General features: G+C 41.4%; 1 protein-coding gene across 3 annotated transcripts in view; it reads left to right on the plus strand.

The window, feature by feature from the left end:
- The window catches only part of phf19 (PHD finger protein 19), a 35,644-nt gene extending 21,737 nt beyond the window's left edge, over window positions 1-13,907 (plus strand). For all 3 annotated transcript variants that reach the window (XM_047799869.1, XM_027151786.2, XM_047799868.1), the window contains 5 exons: window positions 368-517; window positions 3,802-3,868; window positions 4,602-4,687; window positions 6,887-6,982; window positions 11,792-13,907. In XM_047799869.1, the coding sequence (XP_047655825.1) occupies window positions 368-517; window positions 3,802-3,868; window positions 4,602-4,687; window positions 6,887-6,982; window positions 11,792-12,125 (733 nt within the window). In that variant the 3' untranslated portion in view covers window positions 12,126-13,907. The remainder of the gene's footprint in view (window positions 1-367; window positions 518-3,801; window positions 3,869-4,601; window positions 4,688-6,886; window positions 6,983-11,791) is intronic.
- The last annotated feature ends 740 nt before the right edge of the window (window positions 13,908-14,647 follow it).

A 14,647-nucleotide genomic window follows, 5' to 3' on the forward strand; every position in this document is an offset into this window, starting at 1 on the left:
TACGAATAGGAATGAATTTATTTATATTTGAAATTGATATTAATGAGTGCCATTCTGATTGATATATATATAGTGCTATAATGTTTTGACATATATTATGCAAGACAAGTCAAAGATCCGTTATTAGGCTTTGCTACGATTTCGGATAACCAGTAATGATCGAACAGATTCAGCACAGGCTTAAAAACCACAGTAATAAACAGTCCTCCATCTCCGGTCTCCACTCACCTGAGACAGACAGGGTCTGGGATTTGTTGGTAATTGCTCTGAACTGCAGCAAACTATTTCAGAAAGACACTATATACTGTACACTGTATATATTCAACTTCAGATGCAGTTGGTCTATAACACCGAGGCATTTGTTTAGGTTTCTCTGCGGAAAAGAGATCAAGAAGAGGAAATGTATCTTTCGGTTAAGGACAAGAGTCCCCCCGAACCCCCCATCCAAACTCTTTCCTGAAAAGACCCCGAAAAGCGAAGGACACCGAGGCTACAAGAAAGGAGCAATGCGCAACGGGTGAGTGGTAGCACTAGACGATCAAAATATGATGAAGATTTACATTGCAAACATACACAATATGTTCCACAACATATTCACATAAAAGCACTAATGTCTGTGTATGAGAGTGTGAAAGAAAAAAGTGTGTTATTGTTGTTCAGCGTCACAACTCGTACTTTCATACAGTGTTATTGTGAGAAACACTGCATTTCCCTTCCAGCACTCTGGAATACTTCAGTACACACCATTTCCTAATGGAGCACACTTGATATAGTCCTAGAGTAGCACCTTCTATGGACAAGTGTTTCTCTCACTAACACGCACAACCCTTTGTTTTTTGTCTGTTAGTTAACACACAACGGTTTAGATAGAGTTCGCCATGTTTGCGCTACATGTAAGTGAAAGCACTCCTTATGAAGCGGGAAAAAAAAACCCCTCTGTATTTACCTTATTTTGCATTTTAGCCACAGCTTTGTTACGGCTCTGATGCGGCTTAGGCGTAGAATATTAACCTCGTCTCTCGTAACCGTGCACCTGTGTGCAGCATTGCAGACTGCAGCGCTTTATAATTGAAATAACGCAGCATGTGTTTACCCAAACACCTACACGAAGCTCATCATTCTCATCTCGATTGAGAATGTATGAAAATTGTTTTACTTATTAGCATGGCTTTGAAATGTTGATTGGGATTAAAGTGCCATGCGGGAAGGTAATTACGGCAGGTATCCCCTGCCGGTTGATGTTCATCTCCGAGCCGACAAACTGGAAAAACATTTCAATTCACACGATTTTCTCAGTTAGACGTTTGCGCTTCGTTAGAAAAGAAATCTCTCATTTGCATGAACGCCTCCCTTTATTATTTTTGTTTGGAATTATGTCCAGTTGGAGAGGTTGGGTTTGTAAAAGCTTGTCAGTCTCATTTCTATCCGAAGAATCTAGGGAGAATTTAACACAGACGGTATTTTTGACCTTTCTGTATATTTAGATTTATTGAAAATTCCTCTCCTGTCCTTTTCTTGGCTGTTGCGGGGTGAGCACAAGGATTATGAGAGAGTGCACAAAACATAATCCACCAGTGAGGAGGTGTGAGGCTGCCTGTTGGTTACCAGTGCTTTTCTCTTTGCTGACAGAAATGGATTATTTTCCAATAACGGAGCATCCCGAAGTGTTTATACAGCAGCAGTTTGCCACTTTTTTTTTTATTATTAAAGAAAGCATGAAATCCTGTTTTGATTGTCATGACAGAACATTTGGTACTTGGTACAGAGACGTCTTCCAAAAAAGAAGGAAACTAGTGCGTTTGAAAAAATGACTCGAAAAAGTGTTGTGGTAAGATCAGTTTATTCAGTTCAGTTAATTTCTGTAGATAAAACGTGTCATAAATTTTACTCCGCGTCTGTAGGAGGGCTAAAGTGTAATATGATGTACTTTATCCAGCCTGGTACATTGCACCTCCACACACAGACATATGTTTTGTGCCATACTTGTCACTTTTTTATTTCTTTTTTTTATTAATTAAATAATAATTTAGGGGGAAAAAAAACCTGAATATTGCCTGAAATGCCTATTTTAAATTTTCCTAATTTTATTCATTCATTCATTCATTATTTATTTATTTGTTCATTTATTTATTTGTTTGTTTGTTTTTGTTATTCGATTAATTAATTAATTTTTTGAATGCCTTTGATTAAAGACAATACAAATTCATAACTGTGCCACTCAGAGAATAAAGGATTAGGCACATGAGAGAATATCTTAGCTAAGTGTTGGGGATGTAGATTTATCTATCACTGAAACAATAATAAAAAAAAAAGGATCAATCATAAAAGAAAAAAAATGCAATTATTTTTAATTATTCAACTTTATTTATTTAAAAAAAATAAAACCTTTCTATACTTTTGCTGCATCAACTCCTGCTCTTAGACTTTTGTCTAACCTCACAAACAGTAGCATTTTCTTTCAGTATAGATGTTTCTTCATAATTAAGTTTTTTATTCATTGATGATTTGTTTGATTTAATTTCATGCCCTGTAAAGGACTTTTCTGTCCCCTCCTTTGTTAATGTTTGTGTGTAAATTATGTACTTAGACCGATCACATGTAACATTATAATCACCGACAGGTGAAGAGAGTTCATCTTCTTTCACTGGCACCTGTCAAAAGGTGGGATATATTAGGCATTAAGTGAATGGTTAGTTCTCACAATTGATTGTTGGAAGCAGGAAAAATGGGCAAGTGTAAGAATGAGTGACTTTGATGGATAGACAAATGGGTCAGAGCATCTCCAAATCAGCAGGTCTTGTGAGGTGTGCTTGGTATGCTGTGGTTAGTAGCCACTAAAAGTGGTCCAAGGAAGGATAACTGCTGAACTGGCAACAGAGTCCTGTACAGCCAGGGCTCACTGATGTGTATGTTAGGGGAACAAATGCTAGACTGTCTGGTTTGATTCCATAGAAGTGTTGGTGCAGTACATATCGCTAAAAAAGTTAACGTAAGAAAGATTTCAGAAAACACTGCATCTGAGTTCGCTGTGTATCACAGTTCGTCCTCTGCAAATGATCTAAAATGCAGCAGTCACTGGCTATTTTCAAGCGGCGGTTGAAGACCTGCTTATTCAGGAAACACTTCAACTAGCACTTCTTTCCCTATCTTTTGCATTTAAAAAGGAAAAAAATGTATATACAACCTTTTTTACTTTTTCATTGTAACTTTGAACAAATGTTTTAAACTCATGGTATCTTAAGTATGTAACCTATTGAACCAGCATTAATGTATTCAATGCTAGAGATTTAAGCACTTATGTAGGTTGCTCTGGATAAGGGCGTCTGCCAAATGCTGTAAATGTAAATGTGTACCTGTCTGCATTGTCATGCACCAGTCTGTCCCCTGTCCACCACTGAAAGCAATCTCAGTTATTAGATACAACAGCACACCTTCAGAGTCCCGGGCATCTACAGGTCAGAGCTGCTTTGGTGGTTGATGGGGGACCAACACATTAGGCAGGCGGTTATATAACGACATGGCTGATCGACGTCTATATACGTGTTGTAACACCTGACGTGTATATATTTTTGTAACAGTCTTAACCGGTTGATGATAAACTCAAACCTTTCTGAAGGTAACTTTCAAGTTTTTGCTGTTAGCATGGAACCGTCCCTTCCACTGACACGGACCTCTTGTGAAAAATATTCTGCTCTTGCTCTCTGCTGTCTGCCTGCAAGGTTTTTTGTTGTTCACAATGTTGGCACCTCTAAACACTTATGATTAAGTGAAGTTGTTTTTCCTTTCTCGTCCCCTCACTAGTTGTGCTCCTGCAGAGAAGCAGAGGAAGAAGAGGTCTAAGTGGCTGCTGGAGGATGCTATTCCCAACGTAAGCTCTGCTTCTAACCACATTACAACAGTCTGTCATTGCTCAAGATAAAGAGCTCTTAGCCTTGCCCCTTTACTGCCCCATTCTGAGCTGGATTTCTGTCTGTATCAAACTGTGCTGTGGGACTGAACACGAAAATGATCAGTCTGCTATAGTCCTGGCTTGTTGTTTCCCTCTCTGCATTATTTCATTCAGGTCTATTGTGTATGACAGCGTTGACTTTTTAAACCTCACTCGACTCAAGTTCAATTTGATATTTGCAGCATCCTCTTTAAACTCGCACTCGCAGTATGACATCCCTTTGCTCCTTTGTGATCTTATTTTCTGCTCCTCTCATCAAACTCATGACACAGACTTTACATTCTCTCTCTCTCTCTCTCTCTCTCTCTCTCTCTCTCTCTCTCTCTCTCACACACACACGTCTCTCTTCTATCTGTTTGCTCCTAAAGCGATTACACTTCACTTCTAAAGCTTTTAATGGCAAATCCCTCCAAGTTCCGGTCCCAAGGCCTGTTTTTCTTTAACAACAACCTCCTGACACTACACGCTAATAGCACAGAACGGCTAATGGCATCCCAGATGCCTGGAAACAGCGAGCTTCAAAGAGCGTGTCAGAGTTGCAGTAATTGCTCAGTCGGCCATTGTCGTAAGAGTTATTCTACCCGAGCGTCAGCAATTCAGAGCAGGATAATGGACGTTGTGTTGTTGTTGTTTAATGACGCTCTCCCTGCAGAACGAGATGACGTCCACCTGGAGCTCCAATCACCACATGGCTAACATCTTCGACTTTACGCTCGACGAACTGCAGAGCTTGAAAAGGTGAGACCAACCTGCAGGACTGAGGAAACGCCCCAGGTTTATTTTTTTAGGTTTTTAGACACCGTGACATTGTTCTTAACAAAGGGCTTCCTGATTTCGTTTTATTGCTCTTTTAACATAAATGCTAACAGAAACTAACTTGTTTTTAGCATTAAAGGTACCTCCTATATGGACAATAATCACAAGTTGGTCTTTAATAACTAAATTGTAATCAGGGGCAAATTGCTGTGATATAAGAAGAATAAAACACTTTAGAACAATAGTAATTATATTTACAGTAGTCATATTAGCCTGTTATTTTCAAGGCCTTCCATTTTTGCTGAGCGTTTTCTCAACGTACGGCCAAACGCACAAGTTTACACTCGCATGTGTTTTGAAGGAACATGAACTACAACTCTAACTCCGGTTTACAAGTTGCTCACAAAAATAGTTTCAATAAGTTTAAAAATGTGCAAGCAGCAAGAAAGCGGCCCGACACCAGACACGGTGTAACTGAGGCTGAAAATGATGTTCAGAGTTTATGCCAGAATGTAGAGGTACTTCACTGACACAAAATTAGATAGGGCCTTTTTACACCGGGTCACTTCATGTGTTTGCTCTGATCCGACAGCTATCTGATTTGTTAAAACTGTTCCATTTACATTAGGCCACATAAATGTGTCTTGGCGAATCGTATATCGATCTGATCTTTCTACTCCTGCCCAATATGCAAAAATATTTACCTCATATATTGAAATGGAACACGCTTTGGTGTGTGCGGTTGCTACAAAAAACACCATTTACTGCTTGCTGCATTTTTGCTGGCGGCAGCAGTGCATTTTACGACCCAATGAGACACCTGGGTGAAAGATCGGAGCCAGCGCTGGTGGGAAAACGTTTGTTTCTGGCACGATGCACGACTCCTGAGTCACCTGCGAGTGACATACTTCCGTTTGGGAGGAGTATAGCGCTGACGTATGTGGCTTGAACAACCACGTGCATTTACACCTGTCCAGTTTCATCTGAAATGCTTCCCAGACCACCTCCTGAAGTGGTTTGAACGATCAGATTTATATCTGTCTCGAAACCATTTTGGAGGGCATTTAGAACTGGTCTTTTTACCATCGGACAGCTATCGGATCTCAGAAAACGCATGAAGTGACCAGGTGTAAAACACCCCTTTAGATATCTTTTATCTGGCTCTTATCCAGAGCGGCTTCCATTTTTATCTTATATACAAGTGAGCAGTTGCGGGTTGAGGGCTTTGTTCCGAAGGGCCCAGCAGAGGTAGCTTCGTAGACCTGGAATTCAGGATCAGTAGTCAGGATCAGTAGGACCTTAACTGCTAAGCTACCACATCCCTTTAAATGCAGTATATTTATTATGTATATACGGACTTGCATGCTATAACTGTAGTGTTCAGGTTAATCTTTTTCTCCTCCCGCTGCCGACGGCCTTATCTACACTGCCGTGGCTAAGAAGTGAAACACCACCTCTCTTTGTCCACATGCTTTATAATAATTGAATCTTTTAATAATAATCGAGCGCCTGCTCTGCTCCTTTGGCTTTTCCTTCTTTTCTCTCTCTCTCTTTCTCTTCTGTGGGCGTGTATGTCTGAGCATGTGGCACACTTAACCTTTCTCTTTTCTTCCAATTGAATTAAACAGCCAATTATTGACTTCTGAACAATCACTTTAATTTGCATGCGCTCCCCTTTAGAATAGTCTAAAAGGTTTTGTCGGTTTTATTTTTTCCCCCCTCTCCAGCTGAAATCATTTTTAGCGAGAAGGCGAATGAAGCGATTTAATTACACTTCTTGGGAAAGGTTATCATCTCCCTAGCAGGCTTGAATAATAAGAGTGCGGTAAACAGTGCGGGGACAATCGGAGCACGGGAGCACTTTCGGCCACAAGTAAGGGAATTTGTGAGAGCTTGTTGACGTCTAGAAAAAGAGAGTGAAATAGCGTCGGGCCGGTCAAAAAAGTCCATGTTTGGTTCAGCTCCCGGAGCAAGTGGCGTTCTTTTGAATTCTGATTTGTACTATAACCGGCTGGCTGCCACCAGCTGAGCTCCCGCTGTGATGAGATGCAGTCAACACAGCATACTGTACAATACCCAGTGTTGGCTTTGGGCCCTCAAGTGGTCTCTGGGACAGGAAGGAGAAAGAATGAACTAATTTTTTGCTTCACTTTTCTCTCCTCTCTTTCTCTCTTTCCATAGTACTAGTTCAGGACGGACATTTAGTCTAGATCAGGACTCCACAGATGCAGCGAGCACTTCAGGCTCTGCCACTACCAGCGTGTCCTACGACTTCAGGTACAACACATCTCTCACACACTCACACACACTCACACACACACACACAGTCACACACAGTCACACACATACTCACACACACACACACACACACACACACACACACACACAGTCACACACACTCACACACTCACTCACACACTCACTCACACACACACACACTCACACACACACACACACACTCTCACACTCGCACACACACGTGCACGCACACACACTCTCACACACCACACACACTCTCACACACACACACACACACACACACACACACACACACACACACACACACACACACACACACACACACACACACACACACACACACACACACACACACACACACAGACACACACACACAGAGGCTTCCTCCTAATTCATTAAAGGGTTACATGCCATTCATTGAGTAAGTAGATTTACATAGATTTACATGAGGGATGTGGTAGCTCAGTGGTTAAGCTGTTGGACTACTAATTGGAAGGTCATGAGTTTGAATCCCAGGTCCATCAAGCTGCCACTCCTGGGCCCCTGACCAAGGCCCTTAACCCTCAACCTGTTGGACAGCAACACAACAAGAGTATTGAGAGGCAAATTCTCTTTTTGTGAATACTGTGTTTATACGAACGTTATAATGACCGATTTCATGGCGTAAATGTGTGAGCAACTTGTGAAGCCTAAATTAAAAAAAAAAAAAAAGAAAATTCTGAAATCAAAAAATTTATTTTCAAATGCAAAAGTTTCTATTAGATTTCAGAAAACCAAAGATTTTCCCAAATTATTAGACCCTTTCAATAAAAACTAAATAATAATAAAAAAATCATGTTATTTAATTGATTTAAGTACATGGGCTGCTGTATAGTTGAAGTTTTCTTCTATTTTGTTACTCTTACTTGCATGAGCTGTATGGAAATTAGTCCTGTCAGTCAGTCGAGCGTGTGAATCAACCCTCATGCTGCCTGACCGTGTGAGAAGAAATATGACTGTTGTCTTGGCGCAGTTTTGACTCATAGTGTTAAAGCCATCTAAACCTGATAAAGCACAATATATGACTGGGCTCGAGTGCAGACTGAAAAACCCAAAGCAGTTTTGCTGCATTCTGGTAAGAAATAGGGATTAGTAAACCATACTGAAGTCTTGCATGTTCAGTCCTAACAGAAATGTTATTGCATCATGAACTATAAGATTCAAGCATTTCCTTCTATGCAAAAGAAAGATTGTGTATCACCGGTTTAAAATCTTGGGCTAGGGGTGGTTTTATATTTGCATACTCAGTGCATTCAGAATGGAAACTTTTGCACTTTTGGTTGTCTAATGAGAATTATTCAGTATAAGAAACCCGATATTTTGGGAGAATTTAATCTCATCTTGTTTCCCGTTCTGCCTTTAGCATTAGAAATGCTGCTTTCTAGTTTAGCCTGTGAAATAATTCCATGCAGATCCACATTTATTTTTTAATCACACCTGCTGTCTGGATACGATTTTTACTCCTGATGAGAAAATGTAGACCAGAAAAATACTCCTAAGTAGAAATCCTAACTCCCACCACCAGGCACCATTAGAGGTCTTCACGGGTCCACTTAGATTCGAAAACCCGAAGTCTGACCCGAGACCCGAGCGGGTTCGGGTCTAAAATTTTCACGTGTGCCTCGGACACGGGTCAGGTATAATAATAGCGGCATCGGGTCTCGGGTAATTTAAAATGAATGTGTTTTTACCAAATGGACCCGAGAAGACCCGAACTACTGTATCTCGTGAGTGTGAATCGATTTGAGTCCTTTTCCAACCTCTCCTCTGTTTTCCAAGACCGCTTGCGACATGTGGCTGGCGACATGTGGCTGGTGGTAAGCTCATTTTTGTTGAAACAGACCTGTCAATCAATTTTGATTCCACGCTGTAGCGGTTACTTTAGTGTAGAGTTACGCAACATTCCAGTCGGGTTAAAAAAAATTGCCGTCGGGTCGGACTCGGGTCTAATTTTTTCGGGTTTGTCTCGGGTCGGGTCTTTCTTAAAAGAAATAATAAATTATGCACGTCGGGTTCAGGTAAAAAGTGATTCGGGTCACTTTGGGTCGGGTACATTTCTTTAGACCCGAGAAGACCTCTAATTCACATACCTCAGCTCTGCCGCCCTAGAGCCAGAGACAAGCAACAGCTGTCCATCAGCTCACTGAGCGCTGGATTAACCTCTTCTGGCAGCATAAGGAGAAATACGGCGTCACATTACGGATTATTTACCGTCACGGTCCTTTATAGACCAACATGCCGCTGAGGAGATTTCCAGGCAGCCTGAGAAGAGAATTCAGGTTCTAGCCAGTAGAGAAATGTGCTCTCTGCATCAGTGAGAAGAGACTATTACTGTTTATTATCACCTCAATTTTGATTCTTATCAGAGGGGAAAAAAATGACACGTCCCAAATGTTTTATTCTCACACCATTGCAGTTTCCTAACTCTGAGCCTTCTGTATTTGTTAAGGGACACCACGTTGCATCACGTCACTTCTGTGTAAAGTTGTGGACTGCATGCGAACGCAGATAAACATGTCTCTACCTCGTCAGCCTCGCTATGATTTTGAAGGCAGATTGTCGTGTTGCTGAGAAAATCAAAAAACATGTGTCAGAAATCTTTACCAGCTAAACTCCTGACTGTAACACAGCACTGACACTGGAGACATTATTATTATTATTATTATTATTATTATTATTATTATTACTTTTTTATCAGCTATCACTGTATTATTAAAATTTCTATTGCAGCTGGATATAATTAATATTTTTTTTATAGAGGGCTTGTATAATTAATCAACACCATCTGACCGATCAGAACTCGCGCATTTTACAGCGCCATAATGTCATTGTGCTAATTCTGATGCTTTTGTATTTATTCCTATTTAGACTTTTGAATCACGATGTTTTGGGGCGGCACCGCTATTATTCTGTAACGGAACATGTTAGAATGTTATGCAGTTTATTCTGGGCATCTCAAGAGCTTCAAATTCCCAGCTGTGCCACTCGGCATCCCCTGGGTCAATTCAGGGTGTAGTCAGTAAACAGGTTTATTACCTATGTGTCTAAATCAGCTCTAGCACATTCAGCTTGGCATTTAAAAAAAAAAAAAACAATATCTATATTTGTGTCCGAGGGAAAGTATAGGTTGTCTTCCTCTACCAACCAAGATGTATGAATGATCTTCACCCCCGTGTTATTTATTCTCGGACATGTTCTGCTCATTAGCAGCCACTCTATGCTCAGCGTGTTCAGAGAGGATGTCTGCCTGAAAACACGCGGGTCGATGCCAGCTCTGGAATCCTGAGGACGTCCCCTGCTGTGGGTGCTCACTGTGGGATAGATCAAACACTCCACTTATGAGTAACTGCTTCCCTTGCGCCCGCTTTCATCTACTCCGACTGCAGCCTCTAGTTCCTGTTTTAGCAGCTCTAATCATCCTCAAATGGAGTGTCACAGTGTGAGGGTTTAAAGCCTCGCTGCGCGTAATCCTCTATGCCGTTATCTCAGCCTGTAACCATGCTATGCAGAATAGTAAACGTCCAGAAAGATTAAGTAGAACAGAAAAAAAAAGAATAGCGGGACGTCCGTTTGTGCTGTGACCTTTAAATGGCGAAACGCACCCACAGAGTTGGCCGCTCGCTCCAAGAACAGAAGGAAAAAGGCTTTCACTGTGCAAGACATACATCTAGTGGCACATGAGAGTATTACAACTGTTTTAGCCTAATGGAATGCCTCCGTCATTTTTCACGTAATTTCTGTTCAAGGCATCTAATGTACTTTTCATGTGTATTTTTTCCCCCTTACTTTCCAGTCAAAATGAAGTAAGAGGTAATTGATGTCCCACGTGATTATTTAGTACAAGCACCAGGACAGGAGCAGAGGCTCGTACTGTGTTTAATCTGAGCCACGTTGAACATTGGTAACGCATAAGTACAAGCTGAACATTCATTCATTCATTCATTCATTCATTCATTTTCTACCGCTTATCCGAACTTCTCGGGTCACGGGGAGCCTGTGCCTATCTCAGGCGTCATCGGGCATCGAGGCAGGATACACCCTGGACGGAGTTCCAACCCATCACAGGGAGCAAGCTGAACATATTCTAACAAATGTTGTGCTTTGCCTAATCTAACTCTTTAACTCTTTGATTTCCTGGAGTATGACTGTGTACATTGAAAGCCACAGAGTAATAAGGAACAGTTATGCTTCTAAAGACTGACACTAGCTTCCTCTGAGACAAAGGAAACCAGTAAAGTGTATGTTTTCAAAGTTGCTGCTCATGGCATATCACATGGCAGTGATACGCTCAGAGCAAAGTGCTATCTGCCCTCTTTAGTTTGTAGGAGATTGCAGACATCCACATGTTGGGCTAGTGTCAGAGTGATTATGCCATCACTCATAACCAAACAGTACAGCCACCTTTGCTCCCTGGAATTTGCGTAATCAGTATTCAAACTAGTGATCTCGCCGTGCTTTCACCACTCGGGAGTTGTGTTTTACTGGACATCATGATAAGTATTCTTCAAATCATAAAAAATTTTTTTTCTAAAATTGGTGCAAGCCATTAAGAAGAGAGTAAGGTGTAAGGTGTAGTAAGGTGTCGCTATTTCCTTGGAAATTGGCTAGTTAAAAAAACTAGGAGGAAAAGAAGGAGGAAATCTGGTAACCAGTCGTATGCTAGAAATAATTCCTATTAGAGGTTAAACAGTGCTGAAGTGTCTCTATTATAATGAGAATTTTTTTTTCATTGAGAGGTTGCATGATGTTTGTCTCGGCACTAACCAGTTTCCATCTTCACATGTACAGGAAGAATGTGGGCAGTCGGAAGAGGAAGCTCCCTTCATCTAACTACAGTGCTCTGGCCAGTAAGCGGGAGGCGATCGAGAGCGAGCTGAGTCCGGCGGGTACGCCAGTAGCCGAGTCCGGGAACGTAATCGGCAGTGCCATCGACAGCCACACCTTTGAAAGCCTGAGCGAAGATGACACGTCCCTCTCACACCTCAAGTCATCTATTACCAGTTACTTCGGCGCAGCGGGGCGGCTCAGATGCGGTGAAAAGTACCAGGTTCTTGCACGCAGGGTCACGCCAGAGGGCAAGGTGCAGTACCTGGTGGAGTGGGAAGGCACCACGCCTTATTAAGTGCCACTTACCTGAGGGCAGAAGAATGGAGAGAAGGTTCACGATGGGGTTCTTCACTTCCAGGCCTGGGGAGTCACAGTGGTGTCCAGTTCAGGATTCAGAAAAATTTATCAGATGAATTGGACACAGATGTCAAACTGTCTGACATCATGTCATTGAGATGATAGTTAAAGTGATGTCATGGAAGACTCTTCTGAAATTCTGTGGACTGTCAGGTTTGGGATTGAAGAACACTTCAGCAAACGGTCATAGAAAGTCACAATACTTAAAGTAATTATATATATATACAGTGAGGAAAATAAGTATTTGAACACCCTGCCATTTTGCAAGTTCTCCCACTTAGAAATCATGGAGGGGTCTGAAATTGTCATCGTAGGTGCATGTCCACTGTGAGAGACATATTCTAAAAAAAAAAAAAATAAGTATTTGAACACCTGAGAAAATCAATGTTAATATTTGGTACAATAGCCTTTGTTTGCAATTACAGAGGTCAAACGTTTCCTGTAGTTTTTCACCAGGTTTGCACACACTGCAGGAGGGATTTTGTCCCACTCCTCTACACAGATCTTCTCTAGATCAGTCAGATTTCTGGCCTGTCGCTGAGAAACACAGAGTTTGAGCTCCCTCCAAAGATTCTGTATTGGGTTTAGGTCTGGAGACTGGCTAGGCCACACCAGAACCTTGATATGCTTCTTACAGAGCCACTCCTTGGTTATCCTGACTGTGTGTCATGTTGGAAGACCCAGCCTCGACCCATCTTCAGTGCTCTAACTGAGGGAAGGAGGTTGTTCCCCAAAATCTCGTAATACATGGCCCCGGTCATCCTCTCCTTAATACAGTGCAGTCGCCCTGTCCCATGTGCAGAAAAACACCCCCAAAGCACGATGCTACCACCCCCATGCTTCACAGTAGGGATGGTGTTCTTGGGATGATACTCATCATTCTTCTTCCTCCAAACATGTTTAGTGGAATTATGACCAAAAAGTTCTATTTTGGTCTCATCTGACCACATGACTTTCTCCCATGACTCCTCTGGATCATCCAAATGGTCATTGGCAAACTTAAGACGGGTCTGGACATGTGCTGGTTTAAGCAGGGGAACCTTCCGTGCCAAGCATGATTTCAAACCATGACGTCTTAGTGTATTACCAACAGTAACCTTGGAAACGGTGGTCCCAGCTCTTTTCAGGTCATTGACCAGTTCCTCTCGTGTAGTTCTGGGCTGATTTCTCACCTTTCTTAGGATCATTGAGACCCCACGAGGTGAGATCTTGCATATAGCCGCAGTCCGGGGGAGACTGACTGTCATGTTTAGCTTCTTTCATTTTCTAATGATTGCTCCAACAGTGGACCTTTTTTCACCAAGTTGCTTGGCAATTTCCCCGTAGCCCTTTCCAGCCTTGTGGAGGTGTACAATTTTGTCTCTAGTGTCTTTGGACAGCTCTTTGGTCTTAGCCATGTTAGTAGTTGGATTCTTACTGATTGTATGGGGTGGACAGGTGTCTTTATGCAGCTAACGACCTCAAACAGGTGCATGTAATTTAGGATAATAAATGGAGTGGAGGTGGACATTTTAAAGGCAGACTAACAGGTCTTTGAGGGTAAGAATTCTAACTGATAGACAGGTGTTCAAATACTTATTTGCAGCTATATCTATATATGAAATCATACATTGTGATTTCTGGATTTTTTTTTTAGATTATGTCTCTCACAGTGGACATGCACCTACAATGATGATTTCAGACCCCTTGCAAAATAGCAGGGTGTTCAAATACTTATTTTCCTCACTATATATATATATATATATATATATATATATATATATATATATATATATATGTATATATATATATATATATATATATATAATTTTTCTTCTTTTTATGTTACACAATCATCTAAACAAGTGAGTTCCAGAAATCTAGTTTTTCTAGTGCAATTATAGTTTTTTAAAGGCTCTTAGAAATATATATGGGAACATGTAGGTTGGGCACTTACCCCATGTTGGGTAATGAAGTGTGCAGTCTATTTTTTCATCACAGTGTCCTGTTGACAGGCCACTATAAATAGCACAAAATCACTGATTTCAGCCCGTTCATTTTTTCCCCCCTTTTCTACTTTCAGTTGTTGCACTTGTAGGTTGGTTTAATGGTCAGTGGGATTTAAGGTCAGTGAGATAAAGGGGTGTAATACTGTTTAGCCAGGACACGTTGAACCCTCACGCGTGTTAAAGCATCGTCAGTACAAATAGTGGACAACATGAGGATAGTTTGATTTCTCGTGGGTGGCAGCATTCAGCTATCACCGGTACTGTCATTTCTATCAGCTGGGTTAATTCATGGTGCAGTAGGCAAGGCGCATGCTTATGGATGTAGAGCACAGCCTCAGATGCCAGGCACATAACTCTACACGAAACCAAGAAGCAGATACACACTTTACAGATGTTTTGCCGTCTGACTATACATTTTCATCTGCCGTGCAATTGCGAATTATTTCAATTCAGCCATGTTGTCCACTATGTA

The sequence above is a fragment of the Tachysurus fulvidraco genome, chromosome 14 (genome assembly GCF_022655615.1).
Source record: "Tachysurus fulvidraco isolate hzauxx_2018 chromosome 14, HZAU_PFXX_2.0, whole genome shotgun sequence".
NCBI lineage: Eukaryota > Metazoa > Chordata > Actinopteri > Siluriformes > Bagridae > Tachysurus > Tachysurus fulvidraco.